Source organism: Venustampulla echinocandica (assembly GCF_003357145.1).
Source record: "Venustampulla echinocandica strain BP 5553 chromosome Unknown scaffold_1, whole genome shotgun sequence".
Classification (NCBI taxonomy): domain Eukaryota; kingdom Fungi; phylum Ascomycota; class Leotiomycetes; order Helotiales; family Pleuroascaceae; genus Venustampulla; species Venustampulla echinocandica.
Genome location: NW_022474206.1, coordinates 1,681,629 through 1,706,142, shown reverse-complemented (window position 1 = coordinate 1,706,142; position 24,514 = coordinate 1,681,629). Strand labels below are relative to the sequence as shown.

The following is a 24,514-nucleotide window of genomic DNA, read 5'->3' as shown; positions in this document are numbered from 1 at the left end:
AGAAGGAAAAAGGAAAACCAAAAAGAAGTCGAATGGAAATAGAAAACAGAAAAGATAGAAAAAAGGCGATATCTGCTTACTCCGTACTACGCACATAGAGTTCATGGCGTAGAAAGGAACACCAAACGACGTGGCGGAAAACATCATTATCGTTGACCTACTGCGCATCGACATGATACAGCGGCAGTCGAGGGCTTTGTTTGATATTGGTATCGTTATTGATATTGGGCCTGTGGCTGTGACAGGTGGGTGCGTGGACACCTGTGAGCTGATATCAAATAATCAAGATCAGGGGATGTTACGTACATTGGAGTGAGTACATACATGTGGTACCGTATGTACCTATATTATTCTTGTATCTTGTGCTGCTGCTGCTCCAGACTAGCCTCCTAGCCCACGCCCCGGTGCCCGCGCCAGCGCCAAATGCCAATATCGAAACCCTCATCTGCATCCGCATCCTCATCCTCGCCTGTCAATCATCAATGATCCCATCCCATCTCTCCGCCTTCATCTCCCCCTTGACCTCGATATCCGAACACCATCCGCGACATCCCTCTTTCTAGGTGCGCCGCCCTTCGGCAGTAAATCTCTTCTACCCTGTCGACGATCGGCACCGCATAATATGCCGTAGCCCACGCTCGTGGTGCGCATACATTCATTTGGTCGTTCTTTTCAATACCTTCTCTGCGAACCGGTTGCTGCCGATTCAACATACCTGCCTCTCCCCTAGGCTGGGTCCGCCTCCACCACTTCTACCCCCCTCATGTGGATTATATACCGCCAACCCGAAATATCTGAACTCCTCAATATATAATATAAACTACTCGTCCAACATCTAGCGACCCGCGAGCCGCCTCATCCCGTCGCCATGGTTCAGGTGCCGTTGAGCACCACGGCGTCGAGCTCCGCCGCGCGAGCCTCGCCCGCAAGCGGTACCAACAGCAATGCGACATCTACTCGTGGGAAACAGGCTGTGAATGGGAATGGGAATGCGAGTGCGAATAACCCCGCGGCCGCAACCCTCCCCTTGAGCGCGATGCACTCCCTTCCTCTGGACTTAACAAGCGTCGAGCGAAGAGGCCAGCCCACAGCGAGTCGAGAGGCCACCAAGAGGATACGACCGCATGGCCTGCAAGAGGCCCCGACATACAAACCTACCGAGGAAGAATTCAGAGACCCGTTTGAATACATGAAGAAGATTGCTCCTGAGGCTTCGCGATATGGTATCTGCAAGATCATCCCGCCGGATTCTTGGAAACCAGACTTCGCCATCGATACTGAGGTACGTCCCGGTGCCTAATATACTCGCAAAGGTCGAGTTTAATCAATTCATTCCTTCCCCTTGCGATTCTCCATGGGCGTTTGGTTCTCCAAATCCTTCGGAACCATGACTGACTCGCTGCAGCGTTTTCATTTTCGCACACGAAAGCAGGAGCTGAACTCGGTCGAAGGCAGTAAGTTCCCGCAAATCAACTATAAGGCTCCATTATTCTGGACGCTGCTCAATTTTACATCTGCGGTGCTAACTCGCGGCATCAGGTACTCGTGCAAATCTCACATATCTCGACCAACTTGCGAAATTCCACAAGCAACATGGGACCAATCTCAATCGCTTCCCCAGTGTCGACAAGCGCCCCCTCGATTTATACAAACTCAAGAAGGCGGTCGAGACGAGAGGAGGTTTCGAGAAGGTTTGTAAGCTAAAGAAATGGGCAGAGATAGGGCGCGACCTCGGATACAGCGGGAAGATCATGTCGTCTCTATCAACATCCCTCAAAAACTCTTACCAACGATGGCTATTCCCGTATGAAGAATACCTACGGCTGGCAAAACCGGGCGTTCACCAGCAGCTGGAGTACGAATATGGAGGCCCTCTTACTCCATCTCCAGCGAACTCGCCACTAAAAAAGTCCTATCAAAATGCCCCATCTAGTCTACGAGGGGACTCCCCAGCCGTCAGAGCGTCGGACGCGCTCAATTCATCTATGAAGGACGAATTCGAGAAAAATATGAAGAATATCCCTATGCTCGATGCGCCTGCCCCGACACCACCACCACCACCACAACCAGTTACCTCGGGATTTACTCCCGTTAATGCTGGTGGTTTCACACCGGTCAATGCCGCACCAACTACCTTCGCGCCCGTAAATGTGAGCAGGAGGGATCGGGAAGAGCGGAGTTTTACGCCACCCAGACGACCACAATTCGACAGCCCAATGAGCTCCGCGAAGAACACGCCGGAATATCGCCCTTCTGCTCTCAGTTCGGCTCCCGTGGTAAATGGCTTCACGTCAAATCCGATGCTCAAGAGGCGGTTAAGCCATGACAGTATTGATTCGCGATCCCGCAAAGGAAGCCAACCCCTTGATGATAGCGAAAATGGAGGCAGACGTAGTAAGCGTCTCAAAAAAGGTACGTGGCCATGGTCGCATCTGTCATTTCAATATAGAGCAGGATGCGCTTCGCTGTCGGTGTATGATGACCAGGGATGCGTTCAATGCGTCTTGCGTTTTGCCCGTCTTGGTCGTCTCTTGACTGGCTGTGGACGCCCCGGCTAATTATTGGCCTCCAGATGCTGTGCCGACTGTGGCTGGATCGCACATGACCTTATTCCGACCAACGCCCCCAAGGATCCCTGGGGAGCACCGTTCGGGGGCTCCTGGAGAGGTAAGCAAATCTAATGAAACCTCACCCTTCCAGAATGAATGCTTAGATGCTTGTCAGAAGTGCGAACATTGCGGAAAGAATGGCGACTCCGGGAACCTGTTGATTTGCGAATCTTGCGATCATAGCTATCACATGGGCTGCCTTGATCCCCAGGTCTCACAGAAACCAGATTACGACTGGCATTGCCCCAGATGCCTTGTGGGCGATGGCCAATTCGGATTTGAGGAAGGCGGAATATACTCACTCAGACAATTCCAACAGAAGGCAGCCGACTTCAAGGAGGGCTACTTCCAAAATAAAATGCCATTCGACCCCGTCCTCAATTGCCCGCGTCCGGTCACCGAAGACGATATCGAAAGAGAATTCTGGCGGCTTGTGGCTAGTTTGGAGGAGACTGTTGAGGTCGAGTATGGAGCAGACATTCATTCCACCACTCATGGCAGCGGCTTTCCTACAATTGAGAAGAATCCTCAGGATCCTTATTCGACAGATCCCTGGAATTTGAATATTATGCCATACCACGCCGATTCGCTCTTTCGACACATCAAATCCGACATTTCCGGCATGACCGTCCCCTGGCTCTACGTGGGAATGATCTTCTCGACTTTCTGCTGGCATAATGAGGACCACTACGCGTACTCAGCTAACTACCAACACTTTGGGTCAACGAAGACATGGTACGGCATCCCTGGAGAAGACGCCGAGAAGTTTGAAAATGCTATGCGTGAAGCGGTGCCGGAATTGTTTGAGACTCAACCTGATCTTCTTTTCCAGCTCGTCACACTCTTGACTCCTGAGCAACTGAAGAAGGCTGGTGTTAGAGTCTACGCCCTGGATCAGAGAGCTGGCCAATTCGTCGTTACCTTCCCACAGGCTTACCATGCAGGCTTTAATCATGGGTTCAACTTCAATGAGGCAGTTAACTTTGCTCCTAGTGACTGGGAGCCGTTCGGCGATGCGGGTGTTGAGAGATTGCAACAATTCCGGCGGCAACCTTGCTTCTCACATGACGAGCTACTGTTAACCGCGGCAGAAGGATCCAACGGTGCAGTTTCAATACAGACAGCAAAGTGGCTGTCGCCTGCGCTTGAACGCCTTCGAGATCGGGAGAATGCCCAAAGAAAACTCTTCGCTGACAAGCATAAAGAACACGAAGGCCCTTGTGTAATTGATAGTGCTGAAGCTGCTGATGCTCGCTGTCACCTAGGCTTCGTCATTGACGATGAGGATGTGCCCGAAGAAGAGTATCAATGCGTATACTGCAAGGCGTATACATACCTCTCTAGATTCAAGTGCGATAATAGTGGTAAAGTCATGTGCATGCTTCACGCTGGCAACTTTGAATGCTGCACCATGTCTCCGGACCAGCTCTACGGGGGAAAGAATCACACCTTGCATTACCGCCGAACTGCAGAATACATCGATACTGTTTGCCAGAAGGTTGCCGAGAAAGCGTCTCTGCCAGAGCAATGGGAGGAGAAGGTGGAGAACCTGCTTGAAGACGATCCAACCCCGCCACTCAAGACCATACGAACACTTCTGAACGAAGGGGAGCGCATCCCCTATCCTTTAAAATCATTGCCAACATTAAAAGCGTTTGTGGAAAGATGCAACGAATGGGTCGATGAGGCAACAAATTACATTGTCCGGAAGCAACAAAATCGTCGTAAGAACGAAAAGGCCTGGCGAAAGGGTAGCAAAGCAGCAGAAATGGAGGAGCGGGACCGGGAGCTTCGAAAGGTCGAGAATGTCAAAAAGCTCCTCAAGGAGGCTGATAAGATAGGATTCGACTGTCCAGAGATTACGCAGCTACGAGAACGAGCAGACGCCATCGACAGTTTCCAGCGGGATGCCCGAATAGCGATTTCCAATGTTGTCTTGCGCCAAACACAAGAATTTGAAGATCTTCTCGAGCTCGGGCGAGGATTCAACGTCGATATGCCGGAAATTGAGAAGCTAGATAAAATTGTCCAGCAGATGAAATGGAATGACCGTGCTCGCGACAACCGTGGCCAGTTTCTCAACCTCAAGGAAGTCCAAGATCTTATTGAAGAGGGTGTTAAGCTTGAAATCCCAGAGTACAATGATTATCTGAACCATTACAAGGACCAGAGAAATGCTGGTATGGCATGGGAAGCGAAGGCGAAGGAGTTGGTGAACGCTGAACTAGTGCATTATCCTCAACTTGAGGCATTATCTGCACAAGCCCAAGCAGCCGCACTTCCCGTGTCAGCGGAAACGCTAGCTCAAGTTGACCAAATTCTCAATAAGCAGCGAGAAGCACATCGACAAATTGTCTCGTTATACGAGCGCAGCAGGAATGAAGACTTCAGCAAACGACCCAAGTATGCAGAAGTTCGCGAGACTATGGAACACCTTACGGAACTAAATAGCAAGCCAAATGGAACTCTAGATTTAGAAAAAGAGCAGAAGAGACACGAAGATTGGATGCGAAAAGGCAAGAAGCTATTCGGCAAGGCAAATGCTCCCCTACACATTTTGAAATCGCATATGGAGTACGTTCTCGAGCGGAACCTCGACTGCTTCGATATACATGTGGATAAGCCGAGAATGCCAGCCGAGCCTGCTTCGCGGGAACCTAGTCCTTCTGAGGCAAAACTGCACAGTTGGGAGGATCCCAGGTTTCGTGAGGTGTTTTGCATCTGTCGTCGTACTGAAGCTGGAATGATGATCGAGTGCGAACTTTGTCACGAGTGGTGAGCTTGCTACGACTTTGAATATTTGCTATGGCCATGCTAACCTACTCAGGTATCACTGTAGATGTCTTAAAATCGCTCGGGGGAAGGTCAAGGAGGAGGAGAAGTATACTTGCCCCATCTGCGATTGGCGAGTATGTATTCCTCGTGATGCCGCGCGACCAAAGTTGGAGGATTTAGAAGACTGGCAGAATGAGGTTCCAGGTCTTCCTTTCCAACCCGACGAAGAAGAACTCCTCTACAAAATCATCGAAAATGCTCGAGAGTTCCGACATCATGTTGCTCCATTTTGTAACCCGGTTATGGCAACTGCCGACGAATGTGAGACGCAGCGTTTCTATCTTCGCAAGATTGAAGGAGCCGAGATCCTGTTGGCGTATGAGACGAACTTCTTCAGGCATGAACTCCACAAATGGTCTCCGGTTGCGCCCGACCCTCCTCCAGCATTAGAGTCGTCGAAGTCAACTCGAAAACCCCGTCCAACAAAGCTTCAAAAGCTGATGGCACAGCACGGCGTGGACGATCCTGAACAGCTGCCCCAGAACCTTCGTACTAAGCCACATAACTTCAACAAGCGTAAATCCAGCGAGCCATCATCCTCTCGCCCTCAACCCCTTCAACCTGCTCCTGGACGATCTGATTCTGGGACGCCGACCTCTCATACCTTTCCTGCCTCGGTCGCACCCATGCATGCCCTTGGGGGTCCGACTCTGTCAGGAATCCCACCCGAGCATGGCCACGCGCACCCTTCACACTTTGGGGGTTTTGCTGGTGTCCAGGATCCTCACTTCAGCATGAGCCCGCAGAATAGCACTTCGCCCGCTTTTGCCCCACACGCATTTCTGCATGGAGGCGGGCTTCAAAGCCCACCTTTTGGTGGAACAGGCAGTCCAAGAGCAGCCGGAATCTTCAATGACGCAGGCTTTGGGCGGATAGACTCTGTAGCACTTGGTGGCTCTGGTGGTGACAGTCCTATGCGAGACGCCTTCACCGGTAGCGCTCAGGTTGCCAGCGGACCAGATGTTCAACAGATGTTCAACGACCTGACAAATCAAACGGATGAGGATGATAAGGGCGAGAAGCGGGTCGATCGAGAGCCTGAACGCGAGAAAGAGAGAGACACGAAATGGGGTGACGGGGACGAAGATATGGAGTTGTTTTTTGACGGACCTTGATCGTTCTTTTGTTTCCTTTCAAAAAATCTCTATTCATTTGCATATAATTGCATGGCATGACCCACGCACTCTGGCATTTTCAAAGCCTAGCCCCCAAGACGGCTCGGGGAGTTATAAGGGGATACGGACACATGGGAGGTGGTATTTTGCTCGATTATGGGGCTTGGGCGTTTTATTGCTTTGTATATTTTCAGTTTCGGTTCGAAGGGGGTTTCTTGTCCCATGTACAATTTTTTGCATTGCATATGGCCTTCCTCCGCACGGCCATGGATGAGGTGGTAAAATAAAGGGGATATGAGAAATGGGATGGGGAGTGTACTAGCTAGATGCTGTTTAATTGCTGAAGAGGGGGAACGCTTGGAAGGCATCGTTTTAAAGAGTGGAGATGCAGAGATAAAGATAAATAGGTCGCCAGTTGCTAGTTACTAAAGTATAATTCAGAGATACAGTTGTATGATGCATATTCCTTGATTTCCCAAGATACCTATATACTAGGTAATGACAACCTAGAGGTTTAATATTAAGATTATAGATTAATACGGCCCGCCCATTAACATTGCACATAGTATTATAATCATTACCACCTCTAATCCTGATCCACCCCCGATAAATCATATCCATTCCCCTTCTCCAAGCCCCTCTTCCAGGCGTCCCTCTCCGTTACCCTCTTCCTCCACGCCGCCAACTTCGGATAGTCCTTGTCAAAATTAACCCACTTCCTCCCCGCAATACAATCCAGCGGCCAACTTATGATAATATCACTCCGGCCTAGGTTCTCCCCATTAAACCACTCTTGATCCCCTAACTCGCTCTCCAAAAACCGCATCGCCTTCTCGAACTCGGCCGTTGTGAAGGTCTTCTGGACTTGAGAACGTACGGTGCCCAGGAACCATGAGATGGGCCAGGGCGGTACGGTAGCGAGGAGGTCAACTAGCAGCTCGATGGCAGTGACGTTGCCGAGGGAGGACCCGGCGAAGGAGGTGAGTTCCTCGTCGCGGAGGGGGTCGCGGGTTGCGAATTTGCCGGTTGTATCATAGGTTTCGATGAGGTAGGAGGCTACAGCGGTGGATTCGACAACGACGCGGCCGGTGCTAGTTACGAGGGTAGGAGATTTTCCTAATTGGCTATTGGGGTTGGAGGATTATTGTTAGTAGGTGTTCTGTTCAAGATCTGGATATAATCTTCCTACGCACTGGACCTTTGAGAGTTCTGCTGGTGCGCGACCTCGTTTGCGCTTGTGGTTGACGACATTGTATTCGATTCCTAGCTCCTCGAGCAACCAGAGGATGCGCTGAGATTGGGAATTCTTTGCATTGTGTTAGCTGGGGTTCTTAAGTAGGATGTGAAAGTAATGGATAGCGAACATTGAGATGGTGAAGGGTTGGTTTTCCTGCGCTTCCTGTGCTCGGCGTTGGGTTTAGAGCAGCACTCGTAGCTTCTGCTGTGGCTGTCGCCATTTTATTGACGTTGATGTTTATATTGATGTAATTGATGTGAATATGAGGTTGGTTTTGGTATGATATATATTGAGCTGGTTTTATGTGCCTCGCGGGGGTTCAAGTACTCTACGAGGTACGGCAGTTCAACGATCCGCGGTCCAAATTATTGATCCTTACGAACCTCGGCGCCTCCAACATCCTAGCAAAAACAATATATGAACGTGAATTATGAATATGACGCCTTCATTAGCCACAATGCGGCGTTTGACGCTGGGCTTATAAACGGGCGGCTTTAAGGTTATATTTCTATTTCAAACTCCGGATCCGTCCCCTATTGGTCCAGCACATGTCAGAAACAGCTCTGGGCGACACCAACGACAACCTCTCATCCTTCTACCCAAAACACCTCCTCAGGGGCCCCAACAAGTGATGGGGAACTGGTAGGGAATTTTTCTATACCTGTTGTCAGTATACGGACTAAGAAGCGTTTAATATTGTTTGTGGGGCGATATATAAGCTGATATAGTCGTGTTTGTTTCCCCTCACCGCTCTTGTAGTACGAGTATATATCTGTCCGTTATTTCGTACAAGCAAAGCAATTCAGTGACTCAGTCATCTCTCAGCACCCCATTATGGCAACCTCATTGAGAAAACCTGTCGTCCTCCATATCGGCGACCCTGTAAAATGGAATACAGACCTCTACGCACAGTTCTCCCAAGATTTTACTGTCATCCGGCCTTCGACAGAGGAGCGGAAACGAGGAGAGTTTATGAAGGCGCTGAAGGAAAAACGATGGGGAGATTTCCACGCCATATTTAGACCGTTCTGGAACACTGGAGGCGAGATGGGGAGATGGGACAGTGAACTGGTGCCACTCATTCCCAAGACTTGTAAGGTGTTTGCTTCGGCGGGCGCCGGGTATGATTGGGCTGATGTTGATATTTTGGCTGCAAGAGGTATGCTTGATACTTTTTATGTTGGAAAAGTAAAGAGAAACACTGATGATATTAAAAATGCTGAAGTGCTGATTATTATATTATTCTAGGAATTATATACTGCAACAGGTACATCGTTGCCCAAACCCACTCATTTTCATCTAAGTGCAATTGATGTCTAACGTCTTTTTCATCTCTCAGCGCCGCCGCCTCCTCCGAGTCCGTCGCCGATTTTACACTTTTTCTCATTCTATCCACATTCAGGAATCTCAGATGGTATTTTATCTTTCCTTTCACTGCCCCGAGCCCGTTCTCCATTTCCATGCCGTCCAATTTTCATATATATTTCCCCCTTTCCTCTCCAATGAGTCCAATTTCATACCAGTGCCCGTCGAAGCTTCTAATTAACTACTCAGGTGCACCACCGCACCATATACTTCTCCATCATCTTTCCAAGATTGCCACACCAACGCCGCGGTACTTTCCCATAACCCACGCAACCATACCCTCGGCATAATCGGCCTGGGAAATGTCGGATTCGAAATAGCCCGTAAAGCCTACGCCGCCTTCCACATGAAGATCGTCTACTATGATGTGGTCCGCAAGGCACCCGCTCAAGAAGCCGAAATCGCAGCTAGTTTTGCGCCCACGTTAGAGGAACTGCTTTCTCGGAGCGATTGTGTGGTCCTGGCAACGCCCGCGAGTCCTGACGGGAAGAAAGTCATTACGAAGGAAAGTCTCGGGAAGATGAAGAAGGGAAGTAGGTTTGTGAATATCGCAAGGGGAAGCCTGGTGGATGAGGAGGCTGTTGCTGATGCTGTGGAGGACGGGACTCTTGTTGGTGTTGGGCTTGATGTGCATGAGAACGAGCCGAGAGTTAGTGAGAGGTTGAAGGGGTTGAGACAGGTTATGCTTACAGCACACAATGCAGGGGGAACTCTAGATACGTATGCTTGCCTTTCCCCCCTTTTCATATCCTGCTTCCACACGATTTCAACACCTTCAAATCGAAAATAATTAAACAGAAAAATCTGGTACAATTGAAGCTGCATACAGAGAATAAAATGGGAAACAAATAGCTAACAGCGTACATAGGCATATCGGCTTCGAAGAGCTCTCCATGCGGAACATCGACGCAGTATTGAAGGGGAAAGGCGCACTTACCCCTGTGAACATGCATATGATCGCCTCCGCAGTTCCGAAGCAGAATCTTTAAGAAGCATTTTGGTAACAGGGGCATTAGACCGGTATCACTTTGCTACGGCAATTTAAAATTTTCCTAATCAAAGGCTACTAGACGAATTGGACAAGATTGTCGTTTATCCCTTTCTCTAAACTATTTACGTCCTCGGTGTTACGTTGCTATGGCAGCTTTTGTCGTCTATCAACGCCAGTAAGTTTGGCATTTCTTGAGAATGGAACTAAGAAAGTGTCTCTGAGTCCTAAACCCACTTAAATAAGTGAGAAGGGGTAATGATGATCTATTAACAGGGTACTTGATCCGTCATCGCCCAAAAACATATCATACTTGCCGATCCATTCCGTTCCCTCAGAGTCAATTCTTCAATTCTCCGCGCCTAGAGACATTGCCAGCCCAGCCCCAACCGCACCTCCGGACGATATTGCTACACTCGCAGCCTTCATCTCAACCGCACAATCTCCACCCGAGAATACTCCCGCAACACTCGTCTCGCCAAACGGCCCGTTAACCTTAATATCTCCCTTTGGCGTAATCTCCAAACCCAGCTGCTCCACCCAAGGCCCGTTTAATTCCCCCTTTGGCTTGTGTACCAAGAATCCCTCCGTCTGTCTCTCTCCGTTTTCAAAGACGACTTCAACCTCTGACTCATGAGGACCCTTCACTAGCTTTGTGATTTTTCTGTCGTCGACAGAGATGAGTTTTCTAGTTTTGGACCCTGGGTTTGCTTTTGACAACGCTTCGTTGGCCCCCTTAGCTACAACCTCATCTCCATTGGTGTAGATCGTGATTTTGTCCGCAAGGCGGGCTGCGAAGCGTGCGAGATAAAGAGCAATTGGTCCCAGGGCACAATCATCTATTGCAAGGACCCCGGCTGAAGCAGCACCTCTTTCTTCAAATCCATGACAGAAAAGGCAATGAAATCTTTCCGGTAGTTAGTACTATGTTGAAAATATTTCATGACGGGAGGAAAATTGTGGTGGAAAACTTACATCCCCTTAACCCAGCAACTGTCATACCCCTCAAGATCTAACATGATATCTTTTATCCCAGTCGCAAGCACAACCCTTCGTCCCCACCACTCCCTACCATTCTCATCCACGGCCTTAAAAAGCATACGTCCATCCGCACCACCATTCTCTATCTTCTCCACCTTCTTAATCTCCACATCCTCAAAAGCCACCGTATCATAATGCTTCAAGATATCTTTCCTAAACGCATTTCGGAATTCCGTAGGGGAGCGGTGTTCCCATGTGGGAACGCCATGCATATGGCTAGCTAATTCGTTGCGGAATTTGTTGGAGGAGAAGACGATACTGGTGTGCAGGAGACGGGAAAGGCTGACGGTGCATGCTAGGCCTGCGGGGCCGGCGCCGATAATGAGGGCGGAAACTGGAGAGGTTTTAGATGCCATGATATAATGTATTAGATCTTGCTCCCGAGCAGTCTGTAAAGGTGATGAAAAATCTATCAGGGATTTTGCTGAACAATTGTATCAATTTGGGAGCTGGAAATTTCTTTTCGTGAATGAGAGAGTCGAGATTAATAGAAGGAAGAGGGAAGAAACATTGCACCTTTTATTTCCCGTTCTGGAGACTTTTCGGAGCTTTCCTATAATTCATAATATACTAGTATGGTCATCTCTCCGAGCAACCTGTTCTAACCTCGTACTCGTCGGACACTTTATTTCAGCCACTTGGCTCGTTCGTTGTGCAGCTCACCTCACATGATCTATTTAAACATTAATTATGTAGAAGCCTGTTATTCTTTATTAATAATGAGTTATTTGTATTGAAACTTTTAAAACTCCGCATTCATCGCCTATGTTTGAGAAAAGCTCACATCTTAGAACTGCAAATTAGGTACCTAGGTAGGTAACCCAATAGCCACTCAGTACACATCTGAATAGGCATTCAACGCCAGCTGCCCTCCAAGATGCGCATAAAGCACATTACCTCCCTCCGTAATCTCTCTTTTCCTCACCATATCCATCAATCCAGCAAGACTCTTCCCCTCATAAACAGGATCCGTAATAAACGCCTCGGTCTGAGCCCCAAACCTCATCGCCTCCTTGGTCATCTCCCCAGGAATTCCGTAACACCCATCGTGATATCTCTCATCCAATTCCACATCCTCCTCGGTAATATCGTCTTCGGAGAGTCCGATTTTAGAAGCTGTGAATTTTGCGATTCGCAGCACCTGAGCGCGCGTTGAGGATGGTTTGGCGCTTGCATCTATACCAATGACTCGACGCTTGGGGGTGCCGAAGTTCTTTTCTAGGAGTTTAAAGCCAGCGATCATACCAGCGAATGTACTTCCAGTCACAGCGCAAACAAGAACGGTGTCGAAGAAGATACCCAGATGATCTTCTTGTTGGTGGACTTCAAAGGCCCAGCGGGCGAATCCCAGACCGCCCAGGGGATGATCTGATGCTCCCGCGGGGATGTAGTATGGCTTCCCGCCGGACTCAATAACTTCCTGAGTAAGATTTGCGAGCGTGGGCTTATGCTCGATGCCGAAGGTTGAGGGGACTAGACGTGGGGCGGCGCCCATGAGACGAGATATTTGGATATTGCCGACCTTCTCATAGCCTGGGTCGGACCAGTCGACCCAATGCTCTTGGACAAGCTTCGCCTGTGTGATGCGTTAGATAATGGGTTGAATTGGATAATATATCGAAGGGAGGGTAATATTGCCTTAAGACCGAGTTTGGCTGCCACACCAGCGACCTGACGTGTGTGATTTGATTGCACCCCGCCGATGCTAATCAATGTATCACAGCCCTGCTCTAGAGCCTCAGGGACAAGATACCTGGGATTTATTAGCAGCTTGTTCTTTCTTTTATCTTTGCAAGGTAAGAATCTTCGTTACTCGAGCTTCCTAGTTTTATTACCGCCGAACGCAATCCCAGAATTACAATCTTCCCGCTTTGCCCATATGGAAACTCTCCCACCCAAGGCTTCAGATATCCTGGGAAGGTGATGTATTGGTGAAGGGCCAAAAAGTAAATCTGTTCGAGGAATGCTTGCAAATGGTTCTGGGAGTGTGATGGTTGCCATGATTAATGGCATGGGTTGGTGTTTTGAAGTGAGACAATTGAACGTTCTTAGGAGCTCTGGTCAACAACCAAAAACCAAATAAAATATTATGGATTCAGATAACGAACTATAAGAATGAAGTATATATGTATGAGTTGTGTTGATATACTGATAATGGCCAGAAAGTGGGGGTTTACACAACCCCGCTGCTACTTATCCCGAAGGGAAGCATCAACACCTATCGACATCCGATCTCGGGATATAGAACTAGACGGTCTTTCTAAAGACAAGAAAGATAAGAAGGCCATTAATCACCTCCCTACTTAGGTAAATATTATTCAAACTCAAACCCAAATCGAACTTCACAACTTCAAGCAATTGTCTCAGAAATATCTATCGGTACGGGCCGCAAGCGGGCCCCGAACTGACAGCGGAAAGAACACAGAAACCAAGGCCAGAGGAGCAGCCAAAAAATGTCAACGCTTGCTTGGGGTTTTAATTACCGAGGAGGCAAATGCCTTCAGATGTCTGCATTTTATTTATCCTGCAGAAACGAAGAGGCAAATCCGAGTTGCCGAAAATTAATTGGTTAGCTGTATAAGTAGACTTCTGAGCCATGCATGCACCATCATCATTCATGCAGGATATTAGTAAAAAAGTTAGGAATGTGAGAATATGAGCGTGCTAAGTCCCGGATGTTAGATGTTGAACGGGAGAAGTTGGTAACGAGAGTAATTATTATTATTTCCTATTATTGGAGTATTGTCGCTACTAGTCATTGTAGTAGCCGCTTTTCCCAACCGAAGACGATGGCATCTGCTTAATTGCCAGATAAATATCCCAGATATCAGCAGAGATCTACCCCTATCATTATCATCAGTGTCGTCATTCATTTGTCGCCAGTGCCAGTGCCAGCGTGCTTCAGTTGTTTTACACCATGGAGCAACATGGATGGGGCGATTTGCTCTACTACTACACATAGAGTAGCCCAACCGTATCAGTATGTCGTGGCCAAGTCGCAGCCCTTGCTACACCGGGTAGGTTCCACACTATCATCGCGCATCGTTTCTTAACCCGTCATTCTCCCAATCTCAGGCCTTGTGGATAGCCTCGGAGACATGCTGTGTATCATCCACAGCCATTTCCACAAACTTCTCTTCCTCCTCAGCCGTTTCCAGGCAATCAGTCTTCTCAGGAACTGGATCCTCCACACAAGTGGTCCATTCAACCCCAATCGTGGAGGGCCGACGCTTCTCAGCGAGTCCCTCTATTTTGTCATGCCCGCAAGCCTCATGCCTCCCTAATTCTTCTCTCAAATAACCAATCTCTGCGAATAATTCATCTTGCAATTTGCGCAATCTCGAATTTTCCATCTCAACCTCTACTCTCCTAGTCTCCAGTTCATCCACCCATTTCTTCTTCTTTTCTCGACATTTTGAGGCCGCGACACGATTCCGTTCTAGGAAGCGTGACCGTATGGCCTCTTGCTCGCTTTCGTTGCGGGGGGTCTTTTTCTTCCGCCCGCGCTTGCGGGGTTCCCTTTTGGGATCTGACGAAGATTTTATGGCGGACGTGGTGCGCGGGTGAGGTTTTCGGTTTGCGACTCGTGTTTGGGTATCAGATATTGAAGTTGATCGAGACGAGGCGTCCCGGAGACAATTGGTTGGCCCTTCTATGGAAGTGGATGATTTAATGCTTGGTGATGTGGCGTCTTCGTCGCCGTTCGTGCTTGAGTCTTGTTGGAGTGACGGTGTACCCCACGACAGGTGGTCGGATCCATCGTCCATATCCACCATTGACCATAATTGCAGCTGTTCATCGGCCGTGCAGGGGGGAAGGTCCGGTAGTTGAAATGCGTTTGTGATTGGAGCAAAATTTGCCTGCGGGCTGTCGAAGCTTGTGGTAGGCGGTTCAGGGGGACATGAGGAAGCGAGGTCAAAACCGGAATCGAAGGGGTTCACGGAGAAGATATCAAGATCGATATCGGTATCGCCGAGGAGGCCAGTCTTGTACATGTCGATGCCAGTGTCACGGTCAGTGTCCATGTCGCTCATGCTCATGCTCATGCTCATGCTCATGCCCATGCCCATGCCCATTGCACTGGGCGAGATAAAATCTATCGCTGCCATCCTCTCAATTGCTACCACTGCCCGGTGGTGCCAGCTAAACGTTTAATGGCAACAGGCAGCTAGTTAATCAATCAAGCGACAGGACAGGACGACTGTGTCTGTTCGAATGGTGTGGGTTCTGCGGTTGTAGCCTGTGATTGATGTACTTCGTAATGTAGAGGACTTGACAGGCCCTATTTAGCACGGCCGGGGATGATTGTTGATTGTTTGTTGTTTGCGCCTCAAAAAAATTTGAGACATGACTTAAGGTAGATATAGAAACCAGCAATCCAGTGTTTATAAAGAGGATCGCTGGCACTGGCACTGGCACTGGCATGTGCGGATGCGGATGTGTCTGCGATGTCATATGGTGGGCAATGTGGACCACCAATGAGGAGGCGCGATAGTGAGCTGTGTTCAAGCACTTGGCAGAGGGCAACAGATTCCCATGGACAACAACATGCAACAAACGGAATGCGATCCGCACGGTGGAGCCAATGGGCGGCGCGGAGAGGGCGCGGTCATGGCATGGAGATGTTTCCGGGCAACGAGGGGCAACGGGCGGGGGGTTGGAGTGGTGGCGAACCACTGGAGTTGTCCTCCGGATGTTGCGATGAGAAGTTGAGAACAGATAATTGACGAACCAGGCCGTGGATGACGTCCTGGTGCAACGTTAGTAATGAATTTGCATCTTTCTTAGCCCTTATGCTGGTAGCCCTGCGGGGTCTAGACCAGAGACCTTGAAGGGGGGAAACTTAGAGTGCTTCGTGCCTAGGTAGGATAGGGCCATTAAAGTCGGGCCATTGTATCCGGGCACCACTACAGGACTCGTACGAGAAGCCCCATACGTAGGTACCGAGTACACACACAGTACATGGCTTGGGGCCATTCGTACAAGCATGTACCGTACAGTATTGTATTGCATGCAGCCCAGGCTTCGAAATGGAATAAAACCAAGTATAGCCCTGGGCCCTTGAAGAGCGCATCTAGTAATTGATCTCCAAAGTACCCACGAATAGGTAGCGAGCATCAGTCGAGCTACCCGGTGGTAGTGGCTGCCCGCAAACCACTTATTACACCAGAGTGATTGTTGAAAGTATTGCCGTGTTCCATTGGGAAATCGAAATTCAAAAACCTGATATAAATCTACAAGGATCGGTGTACCGGGTTTTCGCGGTGGGTCCACGCCTAGGCCGATTCGTTCATCAGACTCCAGCCAAGTAGGACGTTAAGATAAACCCAAAAGATCGATCGATTGAAAAAGAATCAGCCACAGTGGGTGGTGTAGGATTCCTCGCTTGTGGTGGGGTAGCTTGTTCTGTCGGTCCTGTACTCGTAGCACCTCCGAAGTAATTCGACGAGAAAAGCCACACTACCGCACACATGTATATGTACAGTACAGCAACAACAAATCTGAGTGCATCGTCTGTCCAGAGGATCTGGGCATGACTCGCGAGCCGATAATACCTTGAGCTGTACCATCCTGTGCCTTCGAAATCCCGGTTGGTACGCGTGTACAGGGCTGTATTATACTTCGTCGCAGCAATATAGACTGTCCGTCGCAGTTGGTAGCACCACAGGAGCGGGGTACGAAGAATGTACCGCCAATCAATGGGAAATCTTGACGATTTTGAGTTCAGTGGAGACTTCGAATATTACCCACAATGCAAGCTGGCGTTCACTAAGCTCTTAGCAGCGGTGGTTTCCAGGGCACGATTGGCTTCCATAAGATGTTGATTGGCGTTGCACATCTGTTCCTTATTCCATACGCCTCCGCGCGACGCTTTCTTTCGTAGTAATCCCAATAAAACCTTGCCTGTACGCTACGAGTAGTGGAATCGCCTCATCCGTTGTATGCCGCATCAATGCGAGAAGCTGTCCCGACTCCTCAAATCCCGATTCCACTGAAGACGTGCTTAGGCAACGGCAATTTTCAGCTTCTTATCGCGAAGGTTAAACGTTCGGCATAACCCATGTGGCGTTTTAGTAGGAGAGCGATAGGAGTGGATGCGATATCGACAAGGTACTTGAGGAGAGTTTGTGCCTGCTTCTAATATGTAGACTCAAAGCGATATGTGCGGTGCAGGGAAGGCTTCACCCAGTGGACGTCGAGTCGATACAAGCTCGTCTGATTGCGATTTCTTACCAGGCGTTAGAGATATTGTAAATGGCGTGAGTTATCCGTCAGACTCCGACGAAGTAGAGGTATCGATATCCAATCACGCCAGATGGCAACACTATCTAATCTCGTCCAAGAGTCCTGGGGTACCCCGTGGGGAGACGCTTGGATTATATGCCTTCAATATATAATTGCTCGTCGCGATGCAAGGTGCGGTTGGCTTGACCCAGTTTACGTTGAAGCGTCCCATCTCGACGACCTGGAAATAGTTGCCATAGACCGGTGATGACGAGTCGATGGGGGTTGTTGACATGTCATGGAGAAATAATATCCTCAAAAGCGCTTTTCATTTAACTTGCTGTCCTGTCCAAGCCGACTCAGCGATACTGTACAGTACATAGTTCCTAGATCAGACTTCCCCCCCTATTTTGAGCAGATACTGCCAGAGTCCCTTGCCCCTTATTAGAATGAGCTTCAAGCTATGGCGATAAGATAGACTAGATTTTAATTTAAAGAGCTAAGTGTGGCTAGATCAGAAGTATAACACAAGGTGGTGACCGCGTAGAATCTTGGATGCAATTTGAGGATATTTTGAAGGGCCTACCTGTCTGTCCCATAGTGAAACGGCCTCAGCATAGGCACTACTAGGCAGTGATTTCCCATGAGACGCTATAAGCCAATAGCCCGAGGATCAGATCGCGCTCTAAGCATCATCATGGCCTAAACGAGTACGGAGAAGGCTCCGCTGCTACCAAATGCCCATCAAGCTCTGTCCTCAAATGGCCAAGGAGCTCAAAAACAGTTTCAAAAGCGGGATTAATGCTCCCCTGAGGAAAGTTCACGCAAGGACTGCGCCGAAAAAGTCTCTCACGGCCGGCAAAGCCATGATCCCTAAATTCGGTACTATACCATCAAGCTCTTGCCATGATAGCAATTTCTAGCCCTGTCAGATATCTTCTATTCCGTAGACGGTTGTTTTGGAGCCGGTAAACAACGTTATCCCAGGAGTAGTCGCCGAAGAACCAGAATATGGGGTTTGCCGTAGAATATAGGAGCAACCTCACGAGATATGCCGCTAATGCTTTGATTTCGTAGTCCTCGTTAACATCTAAGGCGCCCCCATTCCACTGTAGTTTTGCCAAGCCACGATATTATCCAAATGCAAACTCATATATTCGATTTCGAACCCCTAGAGGGAGGAGGCTGTTTCGGAGGGGATAAGGAGGGTCGGGCGGAGACATGCTGTCTAGTCTCGTCGATGTGTTTGCGTGACTCGAGCATCGTGGGTGCTTCAGAATGAACAAATATGGAAGGCCAAATATCAGAGCTGCTGAGTTCGAAGGTGGGATCAATGTGTCTACTGTTCTATTTGGGGTTTGAATATGCCGGGTCTGTCCATCTCAGCACAGGGTGTTGGTGATACGTTCTTGCGCGCAAGACGCCGTGAAGGAAGTACAAATTTGCACCAAAATCGCACAAGGATGCTCCATAGACTCGCATACTGCACCAGGCACAGTCGAAGCATCCCTCCTCCTGCACCCTTACGGAGTACCCAACCAACAGAACTTACCAACAGCAGGCTGAATTCCCAATGGCGAGTGCCATTAGTTGTCCTTATTCAGATACATTTCCGGCCAGCTACAAAGATTCAACGAGCTTAAAGGGGGACTGCGATACAAAACAGAGGCATGCCTTTCTCTAGCTTCGGGTTTCGCGACTGATCGATTACGCTTTACCATGACCCATCATAGATGATAGCACGAGGCATACATACACGTTACTGCCACCTACCGCTTGATATTCTTGTATTTAGGCAGTACCCGTGTCCTTGGTCAAACCCGACCTTGGCGGATACCGACTCGACCTGAACAATTTCGAGGGCGATCTGATATTCGGTGGGGGGTGATGGATAGTGGATATCGATTCTGGTTTCTACGGGAGGCCCAGGGAGGAAGACAAATGAAGAAGCACGGCGAAGGGCGAGAGACTATGATTCCGTTAACCTCCATATCGCGCAAGACGGCTTGCAAGGCGCAATCCCTCGATAAGTCGAAGGCTCTCTTGGAGCTCCAAGCAGCCCGTAATGGATCATCACTTCGAAGCCGAGGCCACCTCTGAAGGATCCCATTGGAAATGAGTATGCACGATACAACAGAATATTGCGAAAATGGAATGGAGCCGGAGAGAAGGATGAGATGAAGGTGGGATATCATGCCATGTAGGAGGAAGATTTTAGTGCTTGCACAACAAAAATACATGTGTTAACGTTTGGATCTTTGAACAGGGAATTCCATGGCTGGGGATTTCTGTCGTCGTGTTTTACGATTTAACGCTGCAAGTGCTTCAGCCCAGTCCGCCTAGCAACAGGAGCCATTTCGTGCTTCAACGGACCCCTTTATTCTGTTTGCTAATATCAGTGTGAGGACCACAACCTCTCGCATACCGTGGAACATCGCCACGAGAGTCTACATCCTGGCTAGTGGCCACTATGGCCGTTTGAAGCCATGGGTTTGCGTGTCCAAACCTTTACCAGTTGATGGGTGTACTCGGGATTATAGATATCTGGGTACCTACCTACGCATATTTCCTACTGTATTCCAGGGAATGCCCTTATCATCTCCCGCGAGATGCAGCAACGTAAAATAATCATATTTGATTTGCCGCTTTTAAAGCCCTGATTTGCCTGTCAACATGTTCCAACTTCCAATATATGTTATGACTTCTTCACTAGCGTCAGCTGCTTCTACCAACGTATCCCAATCTATCGCATTCTATCGCATTCTATCGCATTCTTTTGGCAATATTTTACACACAGTCTACCTATTCACACTATAGCTAGCACAGTCACAGCGGCAAAAGTCCCCACGAAGCATAACTCAAAAGTCGGTAGCGCCGGCCAGTACCTGGCTTCTGGCATCATCGTGCCACCGTCACTGCCATGTTCTGATATTTGATTTCCTAATTATTTCCTGCGCCCAACCGTGACCAAAACATTTTCCTCAGCGGCGGACTATCGGAGAAAGGGTTGTGATTTGTGTGGACTTCAGAGTTTGTCTAACACAGTATTCAATTTTACCTTCATGTTCTGCAGTACACCTTCCATCTGAGCTAGAGTCAACCAAGCCGTTATTGCTATGATCTGCTGAAGTTGCCAGTTAATAAAGCCGCTACTAGTAGGACGAATAATGGTGGTGACTCATATACTCCTGTGCTAGTGCTATTGCATGCGCTGTTGATGCTGTTGTTTATCACTGGTAAAGTTGGTTGTGGAACAGTCACCATCTTATTGTCGAACCCAGTTGTTTTCGAGCTACTATTGTTCAATTTTCGTCTCCTTGTAATCTTAGGCAGATTGTGGTGTCTTTTCCAATCCCGCCTTTGCGGCCGCCTTTTGCGTCTTTATACCATCCTATACAGCAGTCATTTAATGCAATTTGTTTTTTCTAAAGCGGTTACGTGCCGATTAGAAGGTTGGTACATAATCTTAGGTTCGACTGGATCGATCTGTTCACCCCCGAAGTTTCATGCAGTTAGCCGTTGATCGTCATCCTCTTCTACATGCTCCTATATTTTGTCGAAGCTAACTACAACACTCAAACAAAAGCTTGCGTTCATCCACCATCCTCACCCCGACCTTAGCTTTACCAACATCCAATTCACCACTAATTCGTGGACATTACGAATATTACGAACACCCCCCCACCTGATATAAGATATAATACCTGCTCAGCTTTCCATCAAGAACATATCTCCTAAGATCGGATGGTAAGGTGAATCCAAGGGTTCGCTGTCCTGCAGGTCGCTCTTGCCTCAAACCATATCGGAAAGTCAAACAACAGAAGGGTTACCTTGTCGACCTCAATTCTTCATCATCACGCTGCTGGCTCTTCCATTCTTCTAATTGCGTTATTTATTCTCCCAACACATTTTTAGGCAAGTTGACCCTAAGTCGCCTGACATCCGAAACTTCGCCATTTGTCTCGGTCATCCTATTCAGATTTGGCTACAAATTTCCACAACCTTACCAACATACATATCAAGGCAGCCAAATTATGTCTCGGAATTCGGGAGAACAATGGAGTGATGCTCCCCAAACTCCAAAGAGGCCCACAAAGCATCACTTATCTCCGCCTTCCACTACCGACGCAGAAATGAGTGTTGTTCGTACTCCAGGATCCGGACAAGGGGGTAGTAACTTTAAAAAGAAGTTCGCTATGGGCCTAGCATCTCTATACGATGAAGATACAAGTACTGCAGACGAGCTCCAGTCTCCGAGTTTGAGAAAAGGGCATAAGTCGAAAGTTCTGGGTGATATGGACGCCAAACTTGCAGGTCTGGAAATAACAGGTGATTCTGACATTTCTGGTACTCATACAATGTCTGCAATAACTCAATCAGAAAATTTCCGGTCGAACTCGGTTATGCTAGCCTCCTTGAACAGCAAAGAAATACCGATCCCGGTCAGGCCTCAGGACAATGCCTCAAATGATGTAGGGAAGACTGATCAGATTTCTGGAAAGTCGAGGGAATTAGGGTCATCCTCTCAATATAATACTATTGATGAGAAATGGAAGGGGGGAATCAGCATACTTAACTCCAACATCCGAAATGAGTGGATTGGTACCAGTCAGTTTTACACGGAGCATGCTATTGTTGCACAAGTGAATGTAAGTCCTTCTAACTAACTAACTAACTCTCCTAATATTTGCTAAATTTATAACCCGCAGGGCGACTTGGATAAACTAATAGACTACCGCAAAGCAATTCTACATGATTTATCCCTCACTCCATATAATCCTTCTCTCTACATCGACTTGAGCCAGGTAGACAACAAACTTGGTTTCACAGATGTTGGAGTAGGCAATGCTTACAGAGCATTGATTCTTATAGAATCAGCTCTAGATATCACCATTCACCCATCTTTGCCGCAACTCCGAGCTCAAGTGCGAAGTATACTCAACTCCAAGCTGGGAATCTCGTCCCGACTCCTCAATGACAATCTCAAAGGTTTGAGGCTACAAGCATACCGAGAGATTTTGGATGGGTTGATGGGATGTGGTGCATTCTGGGACGGCCTAAGGGAAGCCAAGGTCGCCTTAGAGCTTTTCCCCGACGATTCTGAATTACTCGAACTGAGAGATAATCTAAAGGATGTATTCAAGGCCCGTCACTATGGTCTCAAGGAGTTGGGCAACAAAGTGGCTGATCTGGTGGCGGCATCACGGACTGGAAATATCTACCAGAAGAAGTATCCATGGATGGATCAGGCGGTTTACTTCCGTACCCCTGCTCTCATGAGGGAGGTTAACAAAACATTGAAAAATGGAAATTGCGAGGTCAGGCCGGTCGTCTTTGGTCCACCGTCCGAAGTCCTATCAAGGCCTGAGCCTGTCCAAGAAAATCAAGATGTCGGTCCACTCGGGGTATTCGCAACCCGCGATATCCGAAAGGGAGAAATTATCTTGGTAGATAAAACTCTTCTCGGCATCTCAGATATCCCCTCAAGTCGCCTTTACAACTGCGACGCCTGTCATGCCTGCCTACTACCCCCTTATCGTGGGCCCGCTGAAATCGTCCACCCATCTTGCTGCAAATCTGTTGCGTACTGCAGCCAGCACTGCCATGATACAGCAATTATGAGTTATCACCCCGTTCTGTGCGGTAGAGATATGGATTGGCTCTACGAGGAGACAGGTACCGGTAGCCGTCTTACGCAAGGAGCAGGCACACGTTGGCGCCCCATACTCTTCCTACGCCTTGTGGCTATTGTTATAGCAGATATGCGGAAACCTTCCTCAAATGGCCTTACACATCCCCTCCAACACCACCTCATTGCACGTATGGCAGCTAACTATGCACCGCACCAACAAATGACACCAGACCTTCCCCACGATTGGCAGTTTTTGGAAAATGTCGTAATGCCTGCGAAAATCCTCCTTGATCTTGGGGTTGACATTTTCAAAACCAGGGACTGGGATCAGGAAGTGGTGCAGACTGTGTACTGGCGGATTGAGAACAATGCCAATATGGGCGTTGCGAATCTCTTCCCTGGATCTTCTCCTCTTGATCCCCCCTCCCAACCGGCCTCTTCGAAGAGCCCAAAACATCAGAAGACCCAATCTTTACCGACCAATTTACCCTCCCCACACCATCCTACGTCCGGCGATTTTATAGCCGAAGGTGGCTCAATTAGGACCACAAGCCTTAACCCCACCTACCTCTTCTTCAATCACTCTTGCCTTCCTAACACTTCTTGGCATACCGCGCTTCCCGACCCAGATGTTGGCATGTCGCCGGTGACGGATGAGGATGGAGGCATGCAGTTACCTGGAAATAGCGCGGTTAGGTGTATCGCGAAGAGGGATGTTGTAAGGGGCGAGGAATTGAAAATTAGCTATGTCGGGGACGCCTTGGGAGCGAAGTTTACGGGCGAGGATGTGGCAGGTAACAAAGGGACCATAGGGGGTGTTGCGTGGGAGGAAATAGTTGATGATAATCGGGAAACTGGCAGAGCGGCGAAGAGGGGCTGGTTGAAGAAGTGGTTCGAGGATGGGTGTGGGTGTGAGGTGTGTGAGGCGGAAAACGAAATCGAGAGGCGAGAGCGGGAGCAGAACGTTGAGCTTCAGACTGAGGCAGGGGAGATGGAAAATATTATCTGTGAAGGCAACGAAGGATGAGGTCGGGGTGAGCCCTCAGTTACAGCTGCAGACTCTACAGGGCCAGTCTTGACTTAGATCTGACTTTGGATCAGCTCCCCGTCGTTGCTAATAATGATCCCTTTATATGTTAGCTCTTATTCACTTATAGGAGCTACTTCTTTCTCGAGATCTTGATATATTTCTACCAAAGTTTGACGTAGCTTGCGCCTTTACTACTACTAGAGTGTAAACCCCAAGGGATTTATTAACCTTTGCCAAATACAAGTAAACGCCTATAGCGCAACGCCAAATAGTAAAGAAGCCGAAAAGCGAAACACTTTGTAAACCTCGGATAAAAGCAATCAATTACAGAAGCGGCACCCTATTATCAACGTAAACTCCTCCCGTACGCCATCATCAAAACTTTAAGAAATGCCACAGTGACTAGAAGCAAGGAGAGCTCCGTACAAGCCGAGGTG

The 24,514-nt window shown here is 48.6% G+C and overlaps 7 protein-coding genes across 7 annotated transcripts; 3 read left to right on the top strand and 4 right to left on the bottom strand.

Annotated features, from left to right (window-relative positions):
* Window positions 1-868: 868 nt before the first annotated feature.
* On the top strand, window positions 869-6,559 carry BP5553_03099 (uncharacterized protein; the record flags this gene model as incomplete). Its single annotated transcript, XM_032011722.1, has 6 exons — window positions 869-1,282; window positions 1,406-1,454; window positions 1,540-2,412; window positions 2,573-2,667; window positions 2,725-5,384; window positions 5,437-6,559. 6 exons carry the CDS (start codon window positions 869-871, stop codon window positions 6,557-6,559), a joined length of 5,214 nt encoding a protein of 1,737 aa, XP_031871415.1.
* A 586-nt stretch (window positions 6,560-7,145) lies between these two features.
* BP5553_03098 (Uncharacterized protein) lies at window positions 7,146-8,016 on the bottom strand (the record flags this gene model as incomplete). Its single annotated transcript, XM_032011721.1, has 3 exons — window positions 7,146-7,683; window positions 7,753-7,865; window positions 7,924-8,016. The coding sequence occupies 3 exons, from the start codon at window positions 8,014-8,016 to the stop codon at window positions 7,146-7,148; spliced, it is 744 nt and encodes a 247-aa protein (XP_031871414.1).
* A 614-nt stretch (window positions 8,017-8,630) lies between these two features.
* Window positions 8,631-10,150, top strand: BP5553_03097 (Uncharacterized protein; the record flags this gene model as incomplete). Its single annotated transcript, XM_032011720.1, has 5 exons — window positions 8,631-8,955; window positions 9,045-9,063; window positions 9,136-9,210; window positions 9,351-9,881; window positions 10,030-10,150. 5 exons carry the CDS (start codon window positions 8,631-8,633, stop codon window positions 10,148-10,150), a joined length of 1,071 nt encoding a protein of 356 aa, XP_031871413.1.
* A 347-nt stretch (window positions 10,151-10,497) lies between these two features.
* Window positions 10,498-11,546, bottom strand: BP5553_03096 (uncharacterized protein; the record flags this gene model as incomplete). The annotated part of the gene is made up of 2 exons (XM_032011719.1): window positions 10,498-11,056; window positions 11,125-11,546. The coding sequence occupies 2 exons, from the start codon at window positions 11,544-11,546 to the stop codon at window positions 10,498-10,500; spliced, it is 981 nt and encodes a 326-aa protein (XP_031871412.1).
* Window positions 11,547-12,022: 476 nt separating this feature from the next.
* Window positions 12,023-13,191, bottom strand: BP5553_03095 (1-aminocyclopropane-1-carboxylate deaminase; the record flags this gene model as incomplete). Its single annotated transcript, XM_032011718.1, has 3 exons — window positions 12,023-12,766; window positions 12,862-12,943; window positions 13,004-13,191. The coding sequence occupies 3 exons, from the start codon at window positions 13,189-13,191 to the stop codon at window positions 12,023-12,025; spliced, it is 1,014 nt and encodes a 337-aa protein (XP_031871411.1).
* Window positions 13,192-14,261: 1,070 nt separating this feature from the next.
* BP5553_03094 (uncharacterized protein) lies at window positions 14,262-15,299 on the bottom strand (the record flags this gene model as incomplete). The annotated part of the gene is made up of 1 exon (XM_032011717.1): window positions 14,262-15,299. The coding sequence occupies one exon, from the start codon at window positions 15,297-15,299 to the stop codon at window positions 14,262-14,264; it is 1,038 nt and encodes a 345-aa protein (XP_031871410.1).
* A 6,150-nt stretch (window positions 15,300-21,449) lies between these two features.
* On the top strand, window positions 21,450-24,074 carry BP5553_03093 (uncharacterized protein; the record flags this gene model as incomplete). Its single annotated transcript, XM_032011716.1, has 2 exons — window positions 21,450-22,064; window positions 22,125-24,074. The coding sequence occupies 2 exons, from the start codon at window positions 21,450-21,452 to the stop codon at window positions 24,072-24,074; spliced, it is 2,565 nt and encodes an 854-aa protein (XP_031871409.1).
* Between the last annotated feature and the right edge of the window lie 440 nt (window positions 24,075-24,514).